Below are 23,363 nucleotides of genomic sequence, written 5' to 3' on the forward strand. Positions count from 1 at the left end.
TTCATACAAATAAGATTTTCAATACCATGGTGTGTTCTTATCTTACTATTGAAAGTAATGTACATTTCACTCTATCATTTAACAACATTGCAAGACGTTCTCCTTAAATATATCCAAATCAACTCGATTTATGGAGTACCTTGGAACTAAGAATTATTTCATCCATTGTAAGGCAACATCTACGAGTACAGTCACTAATTCATGAAATCACCAGCATTTCAGAACTACAAAGAACATTGATCTGGTGACCACTGTGCTATTCTAAAAATACCATAAATAATTTATGAGACAGTGGTATCTCTGTGGATGGGTCATGAGGCCGTTCAAATGGTTACAAAACTGAAAAGTGAGGACATAGTTCTACTGGAAGGAAATTAACTGTCTCTAAAATTTGCAGGTTTCAGAGATGTATATAGTCTGTACATAGTTGCACTGTACATTTTCTATGCATCCTATCGTGATTTTTCCTGAATAATTAAAAAAGGCAGACAAAGATGTGAGTGTTAGAAGACAGACCTATTTTATATACTCTTAACAAAACAATTCTTTCTTGGTTTTGTAATACTAAATTTAGAAACTGGCATTTCTTCAACAACAGAAGTTATCACCAGAACCCAGACCTCATCTCACTCCATGTTGGAATAGGCAAAGCAAACTTCAAATATGGGACTTTCACCCCCCTTTGTCACCAAGGCAGTAGCCACCTCCGTAATTCATGCTTATGCATGCACATAAATACAAAGATGCAAGGATGAACAAAGAAGGTGCTTAAATTTTTCTTATATATTTTAAGTGCTGTTTGGAAAAAGCCATCAAGTTCAACTAGATGTCTATGGAGCTGTGCCAGCTTGCTTCAGCTCAGAATCTAGGCCTCTATAAGCATAGCTGCTTTCTGCTTTTGGAAGGATATTCTGTGCACTGCTCTTTCTTGGTTTAATATTTCTGCAGCTGCTATTTAGATGACCCTAAAGTTATTCGTTTCTAAGACCATATTTTTCAGACAGAAAAAAAAAAAAGTTGCTCTAGAATAATAAAAGACTAAAGATCAGTTATAAGGAAAAGTTTCATGAACTGTTTTGTCACATCAGCCTTTCCCCTGCTCTGAAATTAGGATTCCTGCTGCTGCAATAGGCTTCTGTGTTTAATCTTTGTCCTCAGGCTCCAAAGAATAAACTCCTGCTTCAGTTCTATGTCAATGCATCCCTGAATCCCTTTTGATTTATTATTTGTTTCTCCCAAATGAAGAATCTAACAAAGAAACATCGTAAGTCACAAACAGTAATGATCTACAGAGGGCTCTGCAAATGCTCTTCTGAAAGACCTTAGAACATCCTGATCAATGTCAAAGTCAGCCTCATTTTATAGGGCCACATACTGCACAGCACTGAGCAAGCCCTGGGACACTTCATTTTCAGGGATATTGAATCCACAAAGGGTGTCTCTATAAAAAGGAGAGAAAAATATTCACCTGAGGACGTCTTAATTAGACCTATGCCTAGCTATATTCCTTGCTGAAAGTCCAGAAGCTACAAAGTCATAATACTCCTCTTCACTGCGCAAATGGATACATTAAACATCTGTGTAAAACAGCAGCTACACTTCTGTTCTCCTAAAGGAATCGGCATTAAATACAGAGTTAAATCAGACATGAGGAAGACACTCTCTTTCATACACCTTAACAAGTTTCATGAAGATACTATATAATATCTGGGGGTGCACACAATGTTTCCTCTCCACACAGCATAGCAATCCTTTAAATCCACATACACAAGAAAGAATATGCACAAAAATTATAATGGCATAAACAACCTTGAAGAAAGCTGAAAATATTGATGACTGCCTCCTGTAAAATGTTTCTATTTTTTCATTTTTAATACATATAAAAACCAATATCCTACCATAAAATATATTAGACTATGCATCAATCAGAAGCCATTCAGCTGAAGTGAACAGAGAACATGAGTGTAAACTGCAGAAGAACCAGTCCCGCTGTTTCACATCCTGCACAGTTAAGAAAAGGGATGTTTTGCATTTAATCTTAGTTCTAAAGGAATTTCTGGTTTCTGCTCTTTCTTCCCCTTCACCTTGATCTTCTCAATTTGTTTCCTAATCAGCTACTATGAGCCAAGACTCTTACTCAACAGATGCTTAAGTATATGCATAACTACTTTGGTAGGCAGCAGGTGCTATCCTCTCATTTGAATCAATAGGACAAACATCTGCTTAATGGTGCTTGAATAGTAAGAAAGGGGAAGTATAACGAGTACAACTCCACTAGCAAGACACAAAGGATCTAGAGAACCACTAAAAACAAGTGCCTTATGGTGGCAGCATGCAGATCTAGTTTAGCTTAAGCAAAAATACTTTTAAAAAAATTAAGGCACTTTGATAACAACACAAGTTATCAGAAGTTTTAAAGAAAAATTATAGGAGGCTTTGCATCCCTCGTTCTGCACTCTCATCCACAGAAACACTCTCCAGAGTACAACTCTATTTGATCTCAAACTTTGTGTGGAGATAGAACATGAAGATGTAACTGGCTATATAAAAGGAACAAGCAAGGAATTAATTTTACAGGATTGTTTTTTAAAAGAAATTCACAATACCCAAAAGTCCTGTATGAACTGCAACTTGAGAAAAATCATATCCATCTATCCACTGGCTTGCAATAAACACATCATAGATTGTTGTTCATATTATCTTTCAAGTAATTAACTCTCACCAGTTCATAAAATTAAGTTTCTCTACAAATCCAGAGTTCAATAACAGGTTCGGTTTTCAGCAGGCAGTAGTTGAAAGCATCTATCATCTATGTAGAGGGAAAAAAAAAGATTGCTAGCGTAAGTGCTTTCATATATCATGTTAGGATGGAATAAGGCACTCACTCTCTTTCCATTGGGCCAAACGTGAAAGCTTAGCATTAAACCCCCAATGCAGATGGAGCTCATAAGCTGCTGATTTTGTAGAGATGGATAGAGATGAAATCCAGTGCTTTTTGTAGTCCTGAGCACTTGCCAGATTTAACCAAACATTGAAGATCTCATTTTGAGAAATGTTGAGTATTATCCACTCCATTGAATTTATCACCCTGTTGAAGATACTTATTTAAATATCTCTGTGTAACAACTGAATAAGTGAAACCCTCATTAACCATGGTAGACTATTTTCAGGCTTCCGATTCAGGAGACCAGCACTGTGGCATTGTTCCTGATCGCTGTCTGCGTATCTTAAGTGGATGTTGGGCTGGAGGGTCACTTTAGAAAATGTTATAGCATTAAAAACACGTTTTCCCTAGTGGAAATTTCTTAAAATGACCAAGCTGCATCTAAACTGAAATTTAATGACTGTGACAGGAATAACTCCATCTTTAAGTGGGACAGATGACAGATAATTTGCATGGTTCTGTTCACAGCATGTCAGTCATGCTTCAGCTTCTGAAACAGGAAAGCATCATATAAAATGTACTAACGATCCCATAAAGAAAGCTCCCTTACGGGAAGGAAAATGTCCTGTAACTCTTGACCCACTAACTATTTTTAGTTTTCTGGTTGTACATTCCAAACTAGCTTGGAACAAGAACTATTGGAAGTGTATTTCTGTCACCCGGGAGAAAAAAATCATGTAATCATTTCAGTACTCTGAAAAGCCCAGCAGCACAGATCCAACTGGCGGTACACCCCACCCTAGTAGCAGCGTGCATGCACTGAGAACTTGCCCACTGCTTCAGCCCAAGCCATTCCAGACCACGACTGTGCTCCATGTGACATCCCATGGGGGCTGAGAACACTTACACTCCCATGAGTGCTGATCATTTTTCAAAAGCCAGTTCTCTTGTACACTCTTGCATTTCCCTGATGTGTCTTTTGGACTGAACTGACAATGTTGGTGTTGTTATGCAGGTATGGATTGATGCAGCTACTCAGATATTTTACTCCTTAGGAGCTGGGTTTGGCGTTTTAATTGCATTTGCCAGTTACAATAAGTTTGACAACAACTGTTACAGGTAAGACAGCCTATTCTTTCATTACTGCTTCAGAATGACACCATTTTACTCTAACTGCAGCTGGAATATGTACTAAGCTACCTTTTTATCTTCAGTCATTTATTATTAACGATGGCCAGTCTTGTGTGGATATAGCAACCAACCCAAATCTTGAAACACTGTCTTCCTTACTGAAATTTTAGCAACAGGAACCTGCCAAGATATCTGCTGTACAGCAAAACAGAATAGGATTAGGTTTGGACTTTATACAGCTGTGTAAACTGTGCTTGTGTTTGCCTTTCAAAAGTACCATTAAGAGCAACAGTGAACACAGGATGAAATCTTATTGGTCCAGGAACTAAAAGCAGAAGGATTCCAGTTTCCAGAACTGTTTCTGTGCCTTGGGATTATATTTCTGATATTTTTTGTTGAGCTCCAATTTAAGAATGCACTTTAAATCAAGTCAGTTTGTAAGTGTTTTGCTGACTCACCACCATGGAAATTCAACCAGAACTGCTCTGCACCTTCTGAGAATTTCTGATATTTAGAAGTTTCGTTAACATTCCATTTTGGAATGAAAACAAGCATCATTTTAAAGTTTCCCACAAAATATAAATTCAGAAAGTATATGTATTACCTTGTGAACTGAAGGATGGCAAAAAAAATGTTAAAACAAAAAGGCACAAGAAAATATATAGATTTGAACTGCCTTAAATAGTTTGAAAGCCAAAATCATGGCATACTTCCACTAACTTCAGAGAGCTTTGTACTTAACCCAGAGCAACTTTAGGTTGCCAACTGATTATTTGCAGTAGGTAATATTACCAGGTTTGAGAACCCTTCAGTTAGAATGCTAGCCATCGCAATCTTCCAAAAGAACATTTATTGTCTCTTCTGCAAATAATTTTGCATTAATTTCACAGCAGGTCCTTTATAACTGTTTTTTCTTCTGTATTCTAATTTTGCTCTGAAATGGAAAAAATCCACTTGAAACTAAGAAAGGACCACAGACTATATGTGAAATATTTAGTTCTTAGCTTCCTAAGCAGCTACTTGTTCAGTGTTGCTTCATAAGCCTTGCCTTCCCTGTAGAGTAATCTGTAGTTTCATTAACTACTGTGTTTGAGTTCTAACCATAAGAGCAAGCTTGAATTCAGTAGCATTTACAACACAAATATCCTTCTTTTGGTCAAGCAACTCCATAGTGTGCTGACACATTTTATTCAAAAGGCTTTCTTGAAACTGAACAAATTGAAAATAGTACTGTTTCCAAATGAAGGCCATGACTCAGTACTACACTGTCCCATCTATGCTTCAACACACCTTTGAGAGGAATGGTGTCAGTAATGTAAGGTAGGGTAACAATACTAAAAATCTGGGCCAGAAAATATCAGGATTTGTATTTAAATTAGGATCTAGTTTTACATGCAAGATACTGAGAACTAGCTCAGCTCAGTTTATAAGGAGTTAAGCATCACTTAATCCAGCTATTGACTAAGTAGAAAGAAGCATTATTCACTTACGTAATAATGCTTTTTGAATTGTGGGAAACAAGAAATACTGTTGCCATCTTATCAGGGATAAATACCTAGCAATTTTCTTCTTTAATAACTGAGAAGAATTTGAGTTTATGGGTCCAATCTGGTATCTCTTGATCCTGCAGCCTTCCACCAGGAAAACACTAAGAACTGTAGGACATAAATTCTTCAATGTTATCAAAATAAAGTAATATAAGGAAGAGGATAAAGTTTGGTGTATGACACCTGTGTTTTTGGATAGTGTAACTGATGAAAAGAAATCCTATTTACTTTCTGCTTATTAAACATCACTGATGTTCGCAGAGCCATGTCGTCTGTTGCAAAGGTCATATGCAGCAAACCATTACATACCAGACACTGTGCAGATTAGGTAGACATCTAAAGATGTATGGTCTACTTATCTTCAAGCTACGTTTGGGAATAGGGGTTATTAATACTCAGGAAAACTCACACATCTATCATAATACCATGGCAGATCAATTTAAACCCACAACTTTGTACAATCAATATTATATGATGCACATTGTTACAATAGTGAATTTAGTTTAAAGTTAAATATTATACAATTTAATAAAAGAGTTGTATTTCTTTCAGAAGAGCCTAGCTGACTTCATAGATGAAGGGATCTCATGACAGATTAAGGATGATTATCCACTGCCATCTGAATGGCAGCACAGTTTGCTAAAAATACTCCTGAATAATTGTTCACGTGATTTGATGAATAGTAAGGCTCTTTCACTTCAGGCCACTCTTACTATGTTATGGCTACCAGCTAGGATGACAACATTACTCCTTAATATCTTAATATTTAATATAGCTTTGTTGCTTTTTTTTTTTTTTTAAACAGAACTCAGTTTTAAATCAAAATAGCAAACAGAAGTATGTCACTTTCTAGCATAGTATGTTGATATGAGCTTTTGATCATCAGGACAATAGCACAGTTAGCATTTTCACAAGAATCTTCCTATCGCTATAAGATCATCCCCACCTAGTTCTTAAAGTGGCTTTTTTTTCACCGGGCTGTTCTTCTCTCTGCCATTAGGGATGCTTTGCTGACTAGTACCATTAACTGTGTCACAAGCTTCATCTCAGGATTTGCAATTTTCTCCATATTGGGCTACATGGCTCATGAGCACAAAGTTAAAATTGAGGATGTAGCCACTGAAGGTAGGAAGTTCATTTTACACTAGTTTTACCCCTTTTTGTCCACCATGTCTTTGCAAATGTGTTTATTTGTTTCAAATGAGCATGTGAAAATCTCATGGAAGTGACCTGAATTAAATTACTTGGAACTAAAATTCTGCATGTAAATGCCTTGCTGAAATATGAACTCTAAATGGTATTGTTTCATCTCACCTCTACTGAATTGAGGTTTCCCAACATCCTGCCCCCAAGTTCAGCCTGTGCATCAAACAGGCATTTATCACTGCACAGTATCTTGCAAAAGTATTGCTGCTCAGTGCCATAGGTTACTGTTTTGGATGGTTCTGGTAAGCATAGCTGTAGAGTCCTTTCACTGGTAACAGGTCACCCATGATTTCAGTTCCTGTATCTCTCATCACATTCGAGAGTTCTCCTACCAAACAGTGGAGTTCACATCCACAGGATTCCTTCTCTACTACATAGTTGAAAAATAGTTAGTAAATTGTGAATCCCATAAAAGATTATCAGAAGCAGAAAAGAACAGGATAGATTTTTTTGTGGTACAAAACTGTCATGAGTACATTATTAAAGTATTTTGGATATATTTTTGGTGTAATGCAAACTTTGTTAACAGCTACTCAGACCGTGATGTGGACTGACATGTCAACTTTTGTCATAATTTATCTTTAAATTGATTAAAATGAACACTTTTGTGAAGCTAAGAAACTATCATTTAGCAGTCCTTTTACCATTTTTTCCCCCTCCTACTTCAGGAGCTGGTTTAGTTTTCATCCTGTATCCAGAGGCAATTTCAACTCTTTCGGGATCTACATTTTGGGCTGTTGTATTCTTCATCATGCTCCTTACTCTTGGCATCGACAGTTCTGTGAGTATTTTTTCCTTCTAGCCTTGACATTTTTCCTTTACTGCTATATAACTGGAGAGGTATCAGCTTTAAACAGGAGCTTTATTACATTTCAAATAAACATTCTGTACATTCCCTGAATCTGTTTTCACAGTCACAGCCAACATACCAATAGTATTACACCTGGCAGTATATTTAAAGACTCACGATATTTAAGAGGTTTAAGAAAAGATCAAATCTTTTACAAGCCAGCAAATAATTACTCACTGTTGTTTTTTATGACCTTACAGAGGGGCTGTTCATCAACAATTATTACTATTTAAATGTATGACTCAGCATCAGTGTTATGAACTATTACTACTACGAACCTGCAACAAGGTTTTGGAGCCCTACTTGCAAAACACAAGCCACAGTAAGACTGTGTAGAGTGGTTTCTAGAAGAGGTTTTTACATGTGCTGAAATTCATTAATCTGCTCAAGACAGACAATGTCTGAAGGTAGTCTGATTTTTTCCTACAAGCAGTGATACCGAATTTCCTGTAAATTTAGTCACAATTTAAAAATCACACCAGAATATTTCCATAGAGGTTTCATTTTACTACTGTCTTACTGTAAAATGTCTAGTCTAATGAGTGTATTTGCTCTTTTCATAATGTGATGATTTTTACTGTACCATTATATTCAGGCTCACAGAATCTGCAGCCCAGAAAATATCCTAAGTCCCCTTACAACATTTGTACTGCTTTGTTCTTGCCAAAGAGGCATCAAGGCATCCTGTTATATTTAGCTTAAAAGTTGATTAATTTCTGGGAAAAACAAACAAGGTCTTTAAGGAATAGCAAACCATGAACAAACATTCATCACTTTTAGTAGGGTAGGGGTTTTCTTACTATTCTAAAGCATAAAAGTCTCTTTCATAGTTCTGAAAGTACAGAGCTGATCTAGGAATTTCTTGCTGGAAATGGCAAAAAAACCCAGAGTTTCCATTGCTTACAACTTCAGAAAACTTCATTTATTTTCAAGGACAAGAAAAGGAAAGAATGAACTGACATGTAGAGAGCAAAACTAAGAAAAAAGAGGTTGCAGCAGGAAGATTTGATAAGCACAGGCAAATAGTGGAACGAGATCTTGTGGAATGAGTTCTGAGCTGTAAAGGTCAGATTCAGGTCTAAATGTTTCCGAAGTGTTTGGATTTTTGGATTCCAGCTCAGGTTCAATGAAGTTTGTCTTTATACACTAAGATCTGGATCCTTATTGAAAAGTTTGAGGCAAGATTGTATCTGGGTTCGTAGCTTGGCCATTTTTCAATGGTAAGCACACATGAAGGATGGAAAGGAAGGGTTTAGCACAGGTTTAGGTTGGTCTTTCTAAAAGGAAAGGGATTTGCTTGTTCATGTTTTGTTCAGGATTTTTTATCATTTACCCAAGAAAACTCAGGTCATGCAGTATTTTTTATGGTGGTCTTCTCAACTCTCCTCTCACATTTGACTGATTAAGTCCCTGAAGGGAAAATTAAAATTTTAAAAGCTAAAAGTCAAATAACCCCAAAGTTAAAGAGGAATAATTATATTATGAACATATGAAAACTTTTATTCATGCATATAAGCCTGCACTGGCACAGAAATACAGACATCTGTACAAAAATGGAACGGTTAAAGTGTTTGAGCAATGAGAAATCTGATCATGCAAGTTTAAGCAAGCAACAATGAAAAGGACAGAAAATGGAATATATGTTTGCAAACATTTTTTTCAACAAGGTATCTAGCTAGCTTGGCATAGGGAATTAGCAAGGGGAATAAATCATGATACATTAAGAAGCGGTCCTTAGCCAAAATAATCCAAGCTGACTCTTTCCATTTCAACTTCTCCAAGACCATTTAAGTGCCAACACGGTAACAACTTCTAAGAACATCAGATATTAACCCATCTTAACTGCAGGGCACTCACTGATGCACCCCCAGACATTAGGAAATACAAGCCTACACAAGGTTTTGGAACATTTTACTTGTGAACTTTAGTTACCTTTAAAAAAAAATAGGTCCACTGCCCCTAGCAATTTGACTCTAGACAGGAATCATTCAAATTCTAAAGAGATAATTCTCTGTTACTGATTTCAACCAGAAATGTTGGTTTCATCAAATTCCTACAGGAAAGGGACAGGCAATGTCAGCATCTGCTAACTAACTATTGTATTGCACCAAGCACTCCTGGTCTTGCCATGATCTTTAAGCTTCAGAAAAAGCATGGAATCCAGCTCCCCCAAAATATTAAATAAGTTTCTTTATTATGACAGGCGACTGGAATTCTTCTTCACAACTTCTTGGTGGAGGGGAGGCAGAATGCTTTCATTGGTGGAAAGAAATTAAAATTCATAACCACCTACATAACCCAGCAACTTCAGTGAAAACTTGGAAAGTACCTTTCCTGTATTGCAAAACAATGGCAATATAATTCAGCATTAACTTCTAGAAAACAAAGTAAAATTCTTTCACGTTGTCACAAAAATAAAAATTACATCATGTTTCCTATGTAGTGATTCTTCCAGATCTTTAAAGATTTTTGTCAAACTGCATTTGGTTAATCAATGGCTAAGCTGAATCTTTATTCAGTACATTTCCCCTAGGTGCTTATTGTGTCTGTCTTTATTAGAAATATAACAGAGTTTGGTTATTTAAGCTAACCAGCTTTTTCTCCGAAGTATGTTAAAATGTATATTATTTTTCCCAAAGTACTGTCTACTTACTATTGTCATCAGTCAGTAAAAGGTCCGCAGAGGATATGGCTATCGAGCCAACAACCATGGCACTTAACATCCAGTTCCCTGACTCAGTTCTCTACAACAAGAAAATAAATTATACTTCAGAACACCAGTGATTTACAGCTGAAATGCCAGAAATCATACAGTAGTTGGGAATTAATTATACAAGCTGCTTTACATTTTTCAATCTGTATTTGCAACAGTCAGTAGCATTTAACCAGAGCTCTTGCCTTCCCTTCCTCAGATGGGTGGAATGGAGGCTGTCATCACTGGCTTGGCAGATGATTTCCAAATTCTGAAGCAGCATAGAAAGCTCTTTACCTTTGGTGTTTCTTTTGGCACTTTCCTACTTGCCCTTTTTTGCATCACAAACGTAAGTACAAAAAAAGTTTCCATCAACAACCTACCTTAAAAATACAGTTAACCTCATCAGATAGAAATATCAATAGGCTCAGGTGACTTGTTACAATTTTTAATTCTTAAACAACTTTATGGTCTGAATAGTACTTTCAGTCTTATTTACATGAAGCTTCTTTGCTTTTTTGCACAAGATCATTATCTATCAACTGAACCTACAAGCCTTTATTCCAAAGAACTGTCTGTGCTACTGTTGATTTTGTTTGGTTTTGTGTGTTTTGTTTTGTTGTGTTGGTTTTTTTTAAATCACATTAAATAGACCTGTGTTGCCTGTTTATTCCTGTGTGAGGAATTAAGAATTTCGAGTAACCAGACCCTTAGTCATCTGGCTATTCTCTTCTTGAAGCAAATAAGTGTTCACTTCTTGTGAAAGAAGTTTAGAATAACAATCTCCTCTCCCCCATGTGTTTCTTAATGTTCTTTCATGTACCTAAATCTTATCTCTTACTGTTAACACCATAAAAAGCACACAGATAACTTATCCTGAACATCTAGTAACCTGTATTTATCACTACCATCATCCTGAATAATTTGCCTCACCAGGCTTTTGATGACTAATTGAAGGATGAGAATCACAGTGTTCCAGGTTGAGAGAACTTTTGGTTGTTTTTTGGTTGGTTGGTTTTTGACAAAAAAGCAAAAAGCCCCATAAGCAAAGATGCCAAAAGTGTCAGAAAACAACTGAAACTTGAGGTAGCCACGATGAAGTAGATGTGCTGAAGCTCTCTCCTTCCCTAGAAATGGTTTCCAGATCTATTAAGATTATTGAAATGGCATAAGTTTATAAATAACAGAGCTCTTTTTACACTAAAAGAATACCCCAATATTTTTACTCTAGTTTCCTCAAACTGGAAAACACTTGAGACACTAAAAATAGATATAACATTTTAAATACCTATCATTTTAATACTACACTATCTCCATTGTTACCTAAAGAATTTCAGCTGGAATAAAATTTCCTGAAGTGCAAGATCAGAAGAAACTGGGTGGTTCAGAACCTGAGCAGGTGCCAACGGGTGCAATTCCACTGCCTTCCAGTGACCTAAAGCAGTTCACGATAACAACCTAGCTCTAGCTTTTAAATAATGGCACCTGTTTAGGCTTAAGTTCACCCCAGCAGCTGGAATGCACACAACTGCCCAGACTTGTCCAAATGTATTGGTTCACATAACTGAAGAACAGCATTTGTAACATGTACAAAATACAAAGAAAAACCCTTGTGATAGATTAATCTGCTTGGTTTTGTCCTCTGAAATTTTAAGGCTGTGTTTTCAAAACATGTTTCTTACAAAACCATATTTGTCATTCACTTTACTAAGTTTGAATAGCAAAGGCATTCATTTAGAGCAGGTGTAGAGCAAAAAACAAGAGGTCAAACTCAAATGTCATTCAATAGGCAACATTTTCTTTCTAACACAACAACCAAAGTTGATTCAGTTTCCGGACAAGTCCCCACAGAATTAAAAACCTAGACAAGGCCTAAGTATTGTTCTCTCTATTTTTGTAAATATGCACAGCTGTTTCAGAAAACCATCTTTTTCTAAGAAAAAAGAAAACTGATTGATTGCAGAGATTAAAATCACCTAGAGATCTAAATAGTACAAGTGCTGTTTATACCATTGGTAAAAACATGGAAAATAATTCCTTTGTTCCTCCTCTTCTGAACAGGCATAGTCAGACTAAATTTGATTGTAAAAAAGGATTTTAACAACAATCTACTGCAACTGCAAAGATTTCAGTTGTTTACGTGTAACAAAACCTCGTGGAACACTTCATTCAGGTTCATTTTGAAACAAGTAAACATACCATGGTCTTCCATTCCTTGTTAGCTCGAACTAAATAAACTGAGCAGTAATTTACACAAATTCATACCACATCGTAAAAAGAGGCAACAAGTAGTCAAATTGCAGCTAAAAAACCCAATATATCAGTGAAACAAGACTTTAGTAATGCATTTCTGGTTCTCAGTCACGAATCGCTGAAGAACAGAAATGCACTGTTGGGAAGGAAGATGATCTGGTTTGCTCTCTCCACTAAACAAAGGCTTGCAAATACCACAGCAAAGAACCTAAACAGGGAAAAGCTGCTTCCATGCTGGGCTGGTAACAGAGACTTAACATGCAATTGCTCCCTTTGCAGGATCATTGGAAAAGAGAGATGCAGGCACTCTAGGAAAAGGAGGCATCAGTCTAAGACTGCGGATTCACTGGACTACAGAATAATTTGCCTTAGGAACAAACTGAGGCAAATTTGCCTTAGGAACAAACTGAGTAATAACAGAAGCTCTTGTAGCACTCCATTCCTGCCAATAATTTGGGAAGATCTTTACTGACTGCTGTAGACAGCCCCTGTCCTACAAGCTGCTGAGCATTTCCCTGAACAGCCAGTGCCTTCAACTTCCATTGAAAACAACCAGTGCCAAGAGCACTCATTAATCATGCTAAGTTGAGGCTTCTGTTCCCCAGTTCAATGGGGGCATAGGTGAAAGAAAGCCTCTTTTAAAGAGTTCCAAGTTTGATTCCACTATTTTGTATGCAAATATGAATCCATGTCCATATTAAAATACCTGGGTAAAGATAATGTTTCAAATAAAGCAGATTTCTGTTAACTAGATACTAAACTACTGAGATTATTCTATTTGTAACTTTGTTTTGTTGCATCTTGTAATTCCTCCATCCTAGGGTGGAATTTATGTGCTTACACTCCTGGACACATTTGCAGCTGGGACTTCGATATTGTTTGCTGTTCTAATGGAGGCAATTGGAGTTTCCTGGTTTTATGGTAAGCACTTCATCTTACACCTGCAAAATCTTTTCTAAAATTCCACGCACTCATGACAGGCTTACACATTGTTTTAAGTGAAAACGGACCAGCCTTGTACACATGAGAGCATGACAAGCCAGGTTTCATACAGTGATTTTCATCTGATTTATGAATAGCGACAGGAATGCAGACATTCAGCAGGCCAAACTTTGAAACACTGCACAAAGCCAAAGAAAACTGCCTTGTGAAGGAGACTGCAGTGGGATGGAAATGTTGCTATTTTTGCCAGTATTTTGCAGCTGTTAACACAGCCAATGACTTGCAGTAGCAGGTTTATACCTGGTAGTTTCACAGCAAGTACATTAGCCTAAAACAGGCTCACCTGTCCCTCCTTTCCATGATTCCCCCAGGACCGATCTCAAACTCACCCTTTGCAATACAAATAAAGGTAGTTTGCCTTCATAGAGTTATAATAATTTCTACATTAGTCCCTTTTGTTTGAGACAATATTCTACTTAATTGTAAAACACTAGTGGTTTAAAATTTATCTTATTTCATAGCATGCTATGGAACACCCAACATCCTAGATAGCAGAAATAGTACTATTTCTACTATTTCATACTAATTTATGCCACAAAGAGGGTGCAGTAATTTGCTTTATCCTCAATATCACAGGCTTTAGGAGTATTCAGCTGACCTGTGGCACTAGGTTGGAAACATTGTGCGCCAGAGTGATGTGCTACAATACCCTAAAAAAAATATGGTTCACAATTTTCGTCAGGTCTCAGAAGATGAGCCCAGCTTATTAAATAACTTCCCTGGCCTTATTTGGTCTTTAGTATTTTTTTCTACTCCCTAAAGTAACATAAATAAAAAGCAAGACATTTGATACACAAGTTTCATAAGAAAGAAGAAAAACATTTTTTTCTTTCCCACTGAATAAATGACCACAATGATGGCAAACAGCCACATTCACTGCTCTAAACCCATATGAATGCACTTGGATAACCTTAACTGGGAAAAACCCAAATTGAAGTTGTGTTTTCCACCACAACACTGACTTAGGCAACACAGCAGGACACTCAGTCTGCCTGAGCTCAGTCCTTAGCCTCCAGGAACTCCACAGTCTTGCGAAGTGTCCTGCACTGTCTGATCTCACCAAGGAAAAAAAACCCCCAATCCTCTGCTATAAGTGATGAAGTTGACTACTACTACTCTCAAAGAAGAGAAACAAAAAAGTTAAACTGAATATTACTTACAGTAGAAGTATTTGAATATTTGATTATATATATAGCCTGCTAAACCTCCAATTATAAAGTTATGAGAGAGAGTAAGAGAGTATCTGGCCTCTAGGTTTCTCCCCATCCCTAATTCAGCATTTAATAGATGAGGTGTTTTTAAATATCTGAAGTCAGTGTTTCAAATATTTCCTTTATCCCCTATACTCCCAACCTAGGTGAGTACTTTATGTTCTAGCACTGACCCAGAACTCAAAATTTCCTCTATCATAGAGGGAGGTAGGGCAATTCATAGCCTCAAGCTTAATCACTGGAAAAGATGCCACCTCTGGAAAAGCAGAAATTACAGAGTGCTAAGTCACAAATCAAACAGGAAAAAAAAATACAAAGTCACAATGTAATCTGAATTAGGCATTTCTTGCTAAAGAAACACTGAAAGTGATTTTTCCTTTCTTTTGGGGAGAATGCTATCAGTTCTTTGTCTTGCAACAGACAGGGATAGTAAAATTATAAGGACCCAAAAAAGAATATCTCATTTTCTCCAAGTAAAGCAATAGGATTCTGCATCTTGGGTCTTACACAGGTCATCTCACTGCAACTGTCCATACTATCAGTTATCTTTGAAATTGCTTGCTGCTAAATTAATCAAGTTTCTTGAGCTCTTGTTTTTCTTCCTCATCTCCTGTTAATTCTCATGTCATACTTTCTAGTTGGTCACAACTCTCTTCATTATTACCAGGTTTCAATGTCATAGCAGCCTGCAAATCTTCTTCCCATTGAAGTCCGTATTGAACTAGCTGCCCCGATTCCCAGTAAGATTGTTCTTCCCCTGAAAGTCATCTTCATTTCTGTTCAAGAGGTAGTGTTTGTAATTAACATATGATTCAGAATGTTCTTAGACATTATCATTCTTACTGCCATTTACCTCCCTCTGTTGCTTATTTATCTATCCCTGCTGCACCACATGTTCTTCTAGTTAAACTCTCACAGTTAAAAACTGTTGAGTGAATGAGGTGAAAGAATGGCACTCATGCATAAAGCTGTTCAATCTACTAAAGAAATAGTTTTTACCTTTAATGTACTAATTCTGCCACCCAACATCAGCATGGAGCTAGCAGCTCATATGCTGTTCTCTCTCAAAATAGCAGAGGCACCAGATTTCACAGACAACTGTCTTTAATCCTCGTAAAAGCTGAATGCAGAGGAGCGGTCATAGCTTAGCTTGGAAGCAGAGGCATCAAAATATTCTTCAGTTAATAAGGGCAAGTTATTATCTGTTGCTATTAAAATAGGATTTACTGCACTTTACAATAGCTACGCTCTGTATGCGGTTCACAGACTAAGCCAAGGTTAGTCAAATTTTGGTTTTGTTGCACCTTCTGTCCTTCATCACCCTTTCCTTTCTCCCTCCTGCCTCCCCGTAACCAGGAAAATACCTACTCATTTGTCTTAAGCAGCTGACAGATGTTTTTACTGACACAGCATGACCTGTTGCTTTATAAAGAATTTATTACAGCCCCAGGTGCTATGTAAACTGATTAAATCTGACATGGTCTTGTCTACCTCTCTTTCTGATAGACCCCAGTTGCCTTAATGACCCAGCTGAATATTAAGCCCGCCTGAAGGCAAGCATTGACATTTTGACACAGACCAAAAAGGTGGAAATTTAGTTCAAATTATACCTATGACCACTCACTGTGAAGTTTCTTCTTGCAAAGGCCACCTGTATGTGTAAGAGAAAGGAGAGCTAGTTTGTTTTATTATGCAGATGTATTTTAGTTATGACTCTAGCTTGTTACTAGTTTTCATCTTGTGCAACCCTAATATCATCCCTCTGATGAATATTCTAAGAAAAGCCAGACATCTCTCCCACTAATACAAACTGCTCTTCAATTTCACTTGCAGGAAAATCTCTACTCAGATTTTAATGTGAACATCTCCCTGAATGACTAGAATAAGCTCAGTACGAGCTAGCAATGATCTTCATCCTCACCTGTAATCTCATTGCTTTTGTTTACTTAAATCATTTCCAAAAAGGATCCCTTCGGCTGGAATTTCAAACCAAAAGGTGCATTTATTTAAAAAAAAAACCAAACCAAAAAACCTAAGGTAGACTGTTTGATTTTGCAAAAAGGAAAGAAATTAACCAAGTACTGACTGCTGGAATTCAGCTTTGCTCACAGATGCTTTTGTATGGATGTGTGCCTGGCACAAGAGACAAGTATGAATGCACACATTTCCATAGAACTGAAATACAAATGAGGCAAACCAACTTGGAGAGCTTAGTGCACTGCCATGGTGGGGAAATATTTCCTATTGTTCTGCTTGCTTTTACACTAGCACAGCTGCCCTTCTTTGGGAATGGTACTGGTATGGCTTACTCCTTCACTGCCACCGGGTGAGGGTCACCACCACCAAATATCAATATTGCTCCAGAGTTAGGAGAAGCAAGAAGGGACTGTTGTTGTTACTTCACTACATGGCTAATCAACAGATACCTTGTTCTGTGCTCTGTAGGATTTCCACATGAGCACCACACAATGGCTTCTATATTAGTTTTATCCCTTCTTTCTCATGTTCCCAATGCCAATGATTGTTGAACTGCGTGAAAAACGCAGGTCTTTCCTCATCTTCTCCTAGATGAAGGCTTGTATGACTGCAGTTCTGCATTTGATAGATACATGCTCATTGGGACAGAAGCAGGGGGCAGGTGTCATCTTTATGTGCAGAAGAGGAACTCAATGTAGTGAATGGATGACAGGATGGCTGAGTGCTTGTAGGTCATGGCAGAGGCAAGGGTGACATTGTGGGGAATATCGTTACAGAGCACCTGATCAGTGCTGTCAGGAAGTGGAAGAAGCCTTCTTTAGGCAACTTAAAGTGTCCACATCAGACCCTGGTTCTTAGAGATGAAGGTATCAGAAGAACTTCTTTGCATAGATGCTAGGTGGGCAAACCAGAAGTGATGCTCTTCTGGATCTGCCACTTGCACTCAAAGATGAGCTGCTTGGGGATGTGGGCAGCAGGCTAAACCAGTCAGAAGAGTGACGTGCCAGCGTATAAAAGGCCAAAAGCATAAACAGGAGATTAAGGAAATGATTATTCTCTTACATGGCACTTGTTAAACTGCACCTGGAATACCGTATCCTCTTTTTAACCTGCACTAAAAGGTGGTGGTGTTAAACTGGAGAGAGTCCAGTGGTGGTCCACTAAGATGTTTAGGAGCTGAAGCACATGCCTTGTGAAGAAAGTCTGAGGGAACTGAGCTTATTTAGCCTAGAGAAGGCTTAGGGAGGACCTCATAATGGCCTTCCAATACCTACAAGGAAGTTACCAAGAGAGTCAGGCTTTTCATTGAGGTACACAATGGGAGGACAGGGGATCATGATCAAATTGAAAGGAGGAAAATAATGTTTCTATATAAGGATAATTAAACATTGCAACAGTTTGCCCAGAGAGTACTTGCTGACTCTGTTCGTGGAGATTTGCAACACCCAAAGCCATAAGAAAGCTGTTCTGAGTTATGCGACCTTGATTTGAGCAAGAGGCTGAACTAAAGACCTCCCAAGAACTCCTCCAACACAAATATTTGATGGTTCTGTGATTTACTGTAATTCCCATGGGCCAAAAATATAGGATGGATCAATGAAGCAGTTTCACTACAACTCTTCATTTGCATATAAACTGTGTGAGCTCATACACTGCTATACACATCCACAGAATTAAAACTCAATATGGGGAAAAAAAAAAACAGTGAAGGAACAATTCACAGGGAAAGGGAATTAAGTGCAAAATAACTTGAAGATTGATCCAATATTTTTTTTTCTTACTACTATTTCAGTGTAGTTAATTTAATTTCTTGGATTCAGTTAAATCATATGTATGGTATTAAAGGCATTATTACTAATTTTTACTTTTCAAATTAAAAAAAATTCCAAGAAATAGCACAATTAAACAAGACAGGAAGGGAAAACAATACATACAAAGACTGTTTGTAGGGATCCAAATGATTGTTGGAGCTATGACACTACTTTTTGGAAACACATCCACAAATTATTTCAGCCACAGCCACTGAGCAGTTTCACCTCAGGGCCAGGACCTGGTCAAGGCCTCCTGTGCAAGCCATTGGCTGAGCCTATACAGCACAATGACTCACAAAGGTCTAGCAGGCAGCAGGTGCAGGAGGTACTGATAACATGCAGACATTCATTCAATCTGAACTCTGATCTCTGCATCACCGAAATGAAAGAAGGTTGTCCCCATGTAAGGAGGGTAACTTGCATTTGTAGCCAAATCTACTTTTCACTTTCTTCCTAGTCTGCATAAATTTTAAGTATCATAATTTGTAAGTATCTCTTACTTGGTTTTCACTGGAGAAGCAAGATTATGTTAATATTCAACACCAGGTTTCCAGCAAGTAATCTGGAGTTTTGTTTGTGGTACACCAGTTCCTTCCTGTAACTAAACAAGTCACCACTGTTTTGGTTTATCCTACAGATTCACAAAAAACCTGGCTAAATGCTTTCAAGAACTAGGAAAAAAAAAAAAAAAACAAAAAACAAAAACAAGCCATATACCTGTAGCTATGTTCTACTTTACAGGTCAATTCTTAGAACAGTTATTTGAAGATATATAGTATTGAAAAAGCATACTGTTGAAAAAGCAGCCTGAGAGCATGGCCTCCTTGTCCCTCATTTTTAGTAGAAAATGAACACAAAGCATTATTTGAGCTCTGGGTACGTCTGTCTGGAAACCTATGAATAAAATTTTTGGAGATATCTAGTCCTTGTCTTTGACCTTCTGCACAATGATAAATTTCACTCAGTATTCATATCATTTGAAATTCAGTCACTTTAAAGTTCACAGGAGACATTGTAAATAGAATTAGATTAAATTTAAAGAGCATTTGCAGATCCTTTTAGCTACTTTGCTTCACCTGTACATAATGTTGTGGGGGGTGGAAATCAAAGAGAAGTTTACACTCAAATGTCCAGACCCTGTAAATATGTTACATCCTAGCTGTATATAAAGGACTAACTCAAGCTGTCATAATTATTTACATGAAATACTTTATATAAATCCTACTGAACTGCTCCATGTGAAAAGAAACAATTATTATGGTAAACTATACATCCTCTCTAAAAAAACAAATATTCATGGCAAAAAGCTGCATTTCTGTTCTTTACCTAATAGGGTTCAGGATTAAAAGCAAGCTTTCTGAACACATCGAGTATAACAAATTACAAACTAGTAGTCTGTAAAACCCATAAGGAATTGAGAGACACTGACTGAAATGCCATTTTTTCCTTATTTGCTGTTACACAATCTGTTCTGTCCTGAGACACCCAGGACAGCACATTGTTTTGTTTTCACCTTGGCCTGCGCATCATGACCTATTCTGATTTTGAAGTCACTGTCTAGATGGTGTTTCTGAAGGGGATTTACCATGGTCAGACAATCTTCCTTTCTGCATTGGCTGTGGGAAGAGATTTATACTGCAACTATTTACACTGTTTTTATAACTATTAATACTTCAAATGACATAAGTACTAAATATGCACACATGTATCAACACATGCACACAAAATCTCAGAACAGATGGAGTATTACAGACTGAGAACTGAGTATTTGCAGCTCGTCTCCCCTCTGGTCATTATGTCACTTGTTAAACATTTTGTTCTGGTGCCTCCGTCTCTTTGCAGTGCAGTGAATCCCACTGCAGGTAGCTAACGTTTGAGTGACTTTTGAATAAATACTGTTTTCCTGACAATAGAAATCTTGTACATTACTTCTTGCACACTAATATACAAAGTCTTATACTGAAATATTGTATAATACTATCAAGGTTTTCATAATAATCAAGCCATCCATGTTTCTAAACCCATATTCTACATTGCCGGTACAATTAGCAGGACTTACCTTTGATCTGTGTCTTCATTTAATGATTTTCATGTTATCCTCTGCTGTCTTAATTACTGCAGCAGCTAAAATTTCTGACTACTCTTGGGTTTTACTCACATGAACAAATCATGTATCTTCTAACGTATCCACAACAGCTACATTACTAGCTATTTAGATACATACAGAGGTAACAATTTTAGAAAATTCTAGTTGGTATTATAATTTTCAAAAAAACCCCAGGATACTCTAGAAAAGGCCACCTGTTTCTAGCTACTGTGGTTTTGTGCATACTTACACTGCAGAGGAAGCATCTACCCAGTTCCTTGGAAAGGTGATGAAAGGTGAAATGACATTTGTCATAGATATAATGAACATCTGTGGTATTTAGTGCAACAGTGAAAGATAAGTGAAGTATGCCATTAAGTGGAACAAATAGGGCTCCTTTGATAAATTAATAATCATATGAATCTACCTCATTATGAGTAAGCAGTTTGTGAATAAGGGGCTGGGTTCTCCTTATATACTCATAAAAAAATCCTTATGTACTCATAAAAAAATTGAGTAATTAGGTTACAGTTATCCAAAACTATTAAAAAAAATGTGTGTCCCATTCGCAACTTAAATTCTAGATATTTCTGAAATGCCACTTTTCAGTGGTAATGCTATTTGCAACAGACCATAACTGCTCACAGGCATGTTATATGTTATATGATTTGGAAGTCATTATTGTCTGCTTTCTGAAAAAGCAGATGTTTTGGGGTATGCCAGCATCTCATCAGTTTAGATTTACACCTGTCTGACGTTCACATCCCTCCTAGGTGTGGACAGATTCAGTGAAGATATCCAACAAATGATGGGCTTCAAGCCAGGCCTCTACTGGAGACTGTGCTGGAAATTTGTTAGCCCTGCTTTTTTATTGGTAAGTGTTGATAATTATTTCATCACGGAAAGGATGATGGTACTTTGCTTGCTAGAATATACAAGAGGTATCAAGAGCATGATACTCATTGCTATGTCTGATATTGTCAGGATGAATAGAAGACACTCTGATTTAATTCTTTTTTTCTCCTTAATGGCATTGGTTATATTTTGTATAATACATTTCAGTCATGAAAGAGAAGCTATAGTCATCTTCTATTTCTTTACTTTGGCAGGATTTAAAGAAAGCAATTTTCTTTAGGGAACATTGAACACCTAGGCAACGTTCTCCCAGTCCCCCCAGCATCTATGTTTATTAAACAAATTGTTCTTTTGGGAAATAAACTAACCAGTGGTAAGAGACTGTGTTAGCAAGAATTTATTTTTTATTGGACAATACCAAGATCCCTGAATTGTGGGATGACACCTTAGAACAACTAATATGCAACTACACTCAGTAATTAGCTATGTGAAACACTGAAGAGATGTATTAAATATACCTTGTAAGCTGCTTCATGTGAAAAACAAGTGCTTCATTACTTTTTGGGGGAGAGAAAAAAAAATCCCAGTCTGAATTTGGTTGCTTTATGTAAAGGTTAGATTCAGAACTAAACTACAGTTTTATATTGTGATCTCTTCCTATGCATATTTGTAAATCAAAAGGTCAGGATGAATAATATGGAAATTTGACCTCGCTATGATTTTAGGAGACTATTAATTGCATTAAAGCTGCGCACTCTTAATGCAGTACTGGTATTCCAAAGATACACTGGGTAGGCTTTTATGACAGCCTTCAGGTCCACTTTTTTTCTTTCTATAAAAGCTTCTGGCCCTAATTCATCACTAAGCACCTACCAAGCATGTATTAATTATCCTTTTAAACACTATTCTATAGAGAAGCTTGTATGGAACTCTATCCTGCAGCACTTCAAACAGGCTGACTCAAGTAGAACGGAAAAATGCTGCACCAAACATCCTTAGGTTTTGCACACTAGGAGACTGTTGAAAATTTAAATTTTACGAAGAGCAGAGTTCTAGCAAACTAGCTAGAGAAAGCTGAAGTGATTCTCAGTCTAACCTGCAGGCAGCTTAAGATTTCTTAATGAAAATGGCCCCGATACCTTCCTACCAAAGCCTCTAAACATAAGGGTCAGACTGAATCTGTAGGTAATGCATCTTTCAGCCATCACAATGCACAATTTCTTTTCCAGCTGGAAGTGCTGAATTGGGAACACATCGACTTAATTACTGGATACCACTATATTTTAAATCCCATGGAAATGATATCATACTGGGTAGGAGGACAGTGGGCAGTTTTGTTACAGCTGTACGTTTTCTTAATTTTCTACAAGGCAACAATCTTGAGTTATAGGGCAAAAGTAAATGTAATTTACCTTCTTACAGCCTATCTTTTGGGTTTGTTATTCAATACATTAAGAAAACAAAGCAAATTCACTAAAATGGTTTAACTCAGTAATTTTAAGTGAAAACTATAAAGATGTTCACTAGCATGAAAAAGGCAGTTCACAATTAGCCTACATAATTTAAAACTACAAATTCTAGAAATTTTGTCAATTGAGCTAAGAAATAGCATTTTTACACCACCTGTATGAAGCAAACTCCCTCACCAGAAGAGACCGCGACCATAAGCATAGTAAATACAAATTAAAAAAATCATATATAGTTTCTTGGAGATATACATATATATAGTTTAGGCTAATATGGAAAAGGCTATAAAATTGTCAGACTTCAGTATAATTCTTGCCCTAACAATCCCATGTGTGCTTAGCACAAAGTTGCTCCTGTTTGTGACTGGGAATGTATTACAGTAGTTGCTAAG

At 37.0% G+C, this 23,363-nt stretch overlaps 1 protein-coding gene across 2 annotated transcripts in view; it reads left to right on the top strand.

The window, feature by feature from the left end:
- Positions 1 to 23,363, top strand: part of SLC6A2 (solute carrier family 6 member 2) — a 75,798-nt gene that overhangs the window by 40,423 nt on the left and 12,012 nt on the right. For both annotated transcript variants that reach the window (XM_075765627.1, XM_075765628.1), the window contains exons 6-11: positions 3,900 to 4,003; positions 6,563 to 6,687; positions 7,437 to 7,549; positions 10,531 to 10,659; positions 13,385 to 13,484; positions 21,424 to 21,524. In XM_075765627.1, coding sequence (XP_075621742.1) covers positions 3,900 to 4,003; positions 6,563 to 6,687; positions 7,437 to 7,549; positions 10,531 to 10,659; positions 13,385 to 13,484; positions 21,424 to 21,524 — 672 coding nt within the window. The remainder of the gene's footprint in view (positions 1 to 3,899; positions 4,004 to 6,562; positions 6,688 to 7,436; positions 7,550 to 10,530; positions 10,660 to 13,384; positions 13,485 to 21,423; positions 21,525 to 23,363) is intronic.

The sequence above is a fragment of the Balearica regulorum genome, chromosome 13 (assembly GCF_011004875.1).
Source record: "Balearica regulorum gibbericeps isolate bBalReg1 chromosome 13, bBalReg1.pri, whole genome shotgun sequence".
NCBI classification, from domain to species: Eukaryota; Metazoa; Chordata; class Aves; order Gruiformes; family Gruidae; genus Balearica; species Balearica regulorum.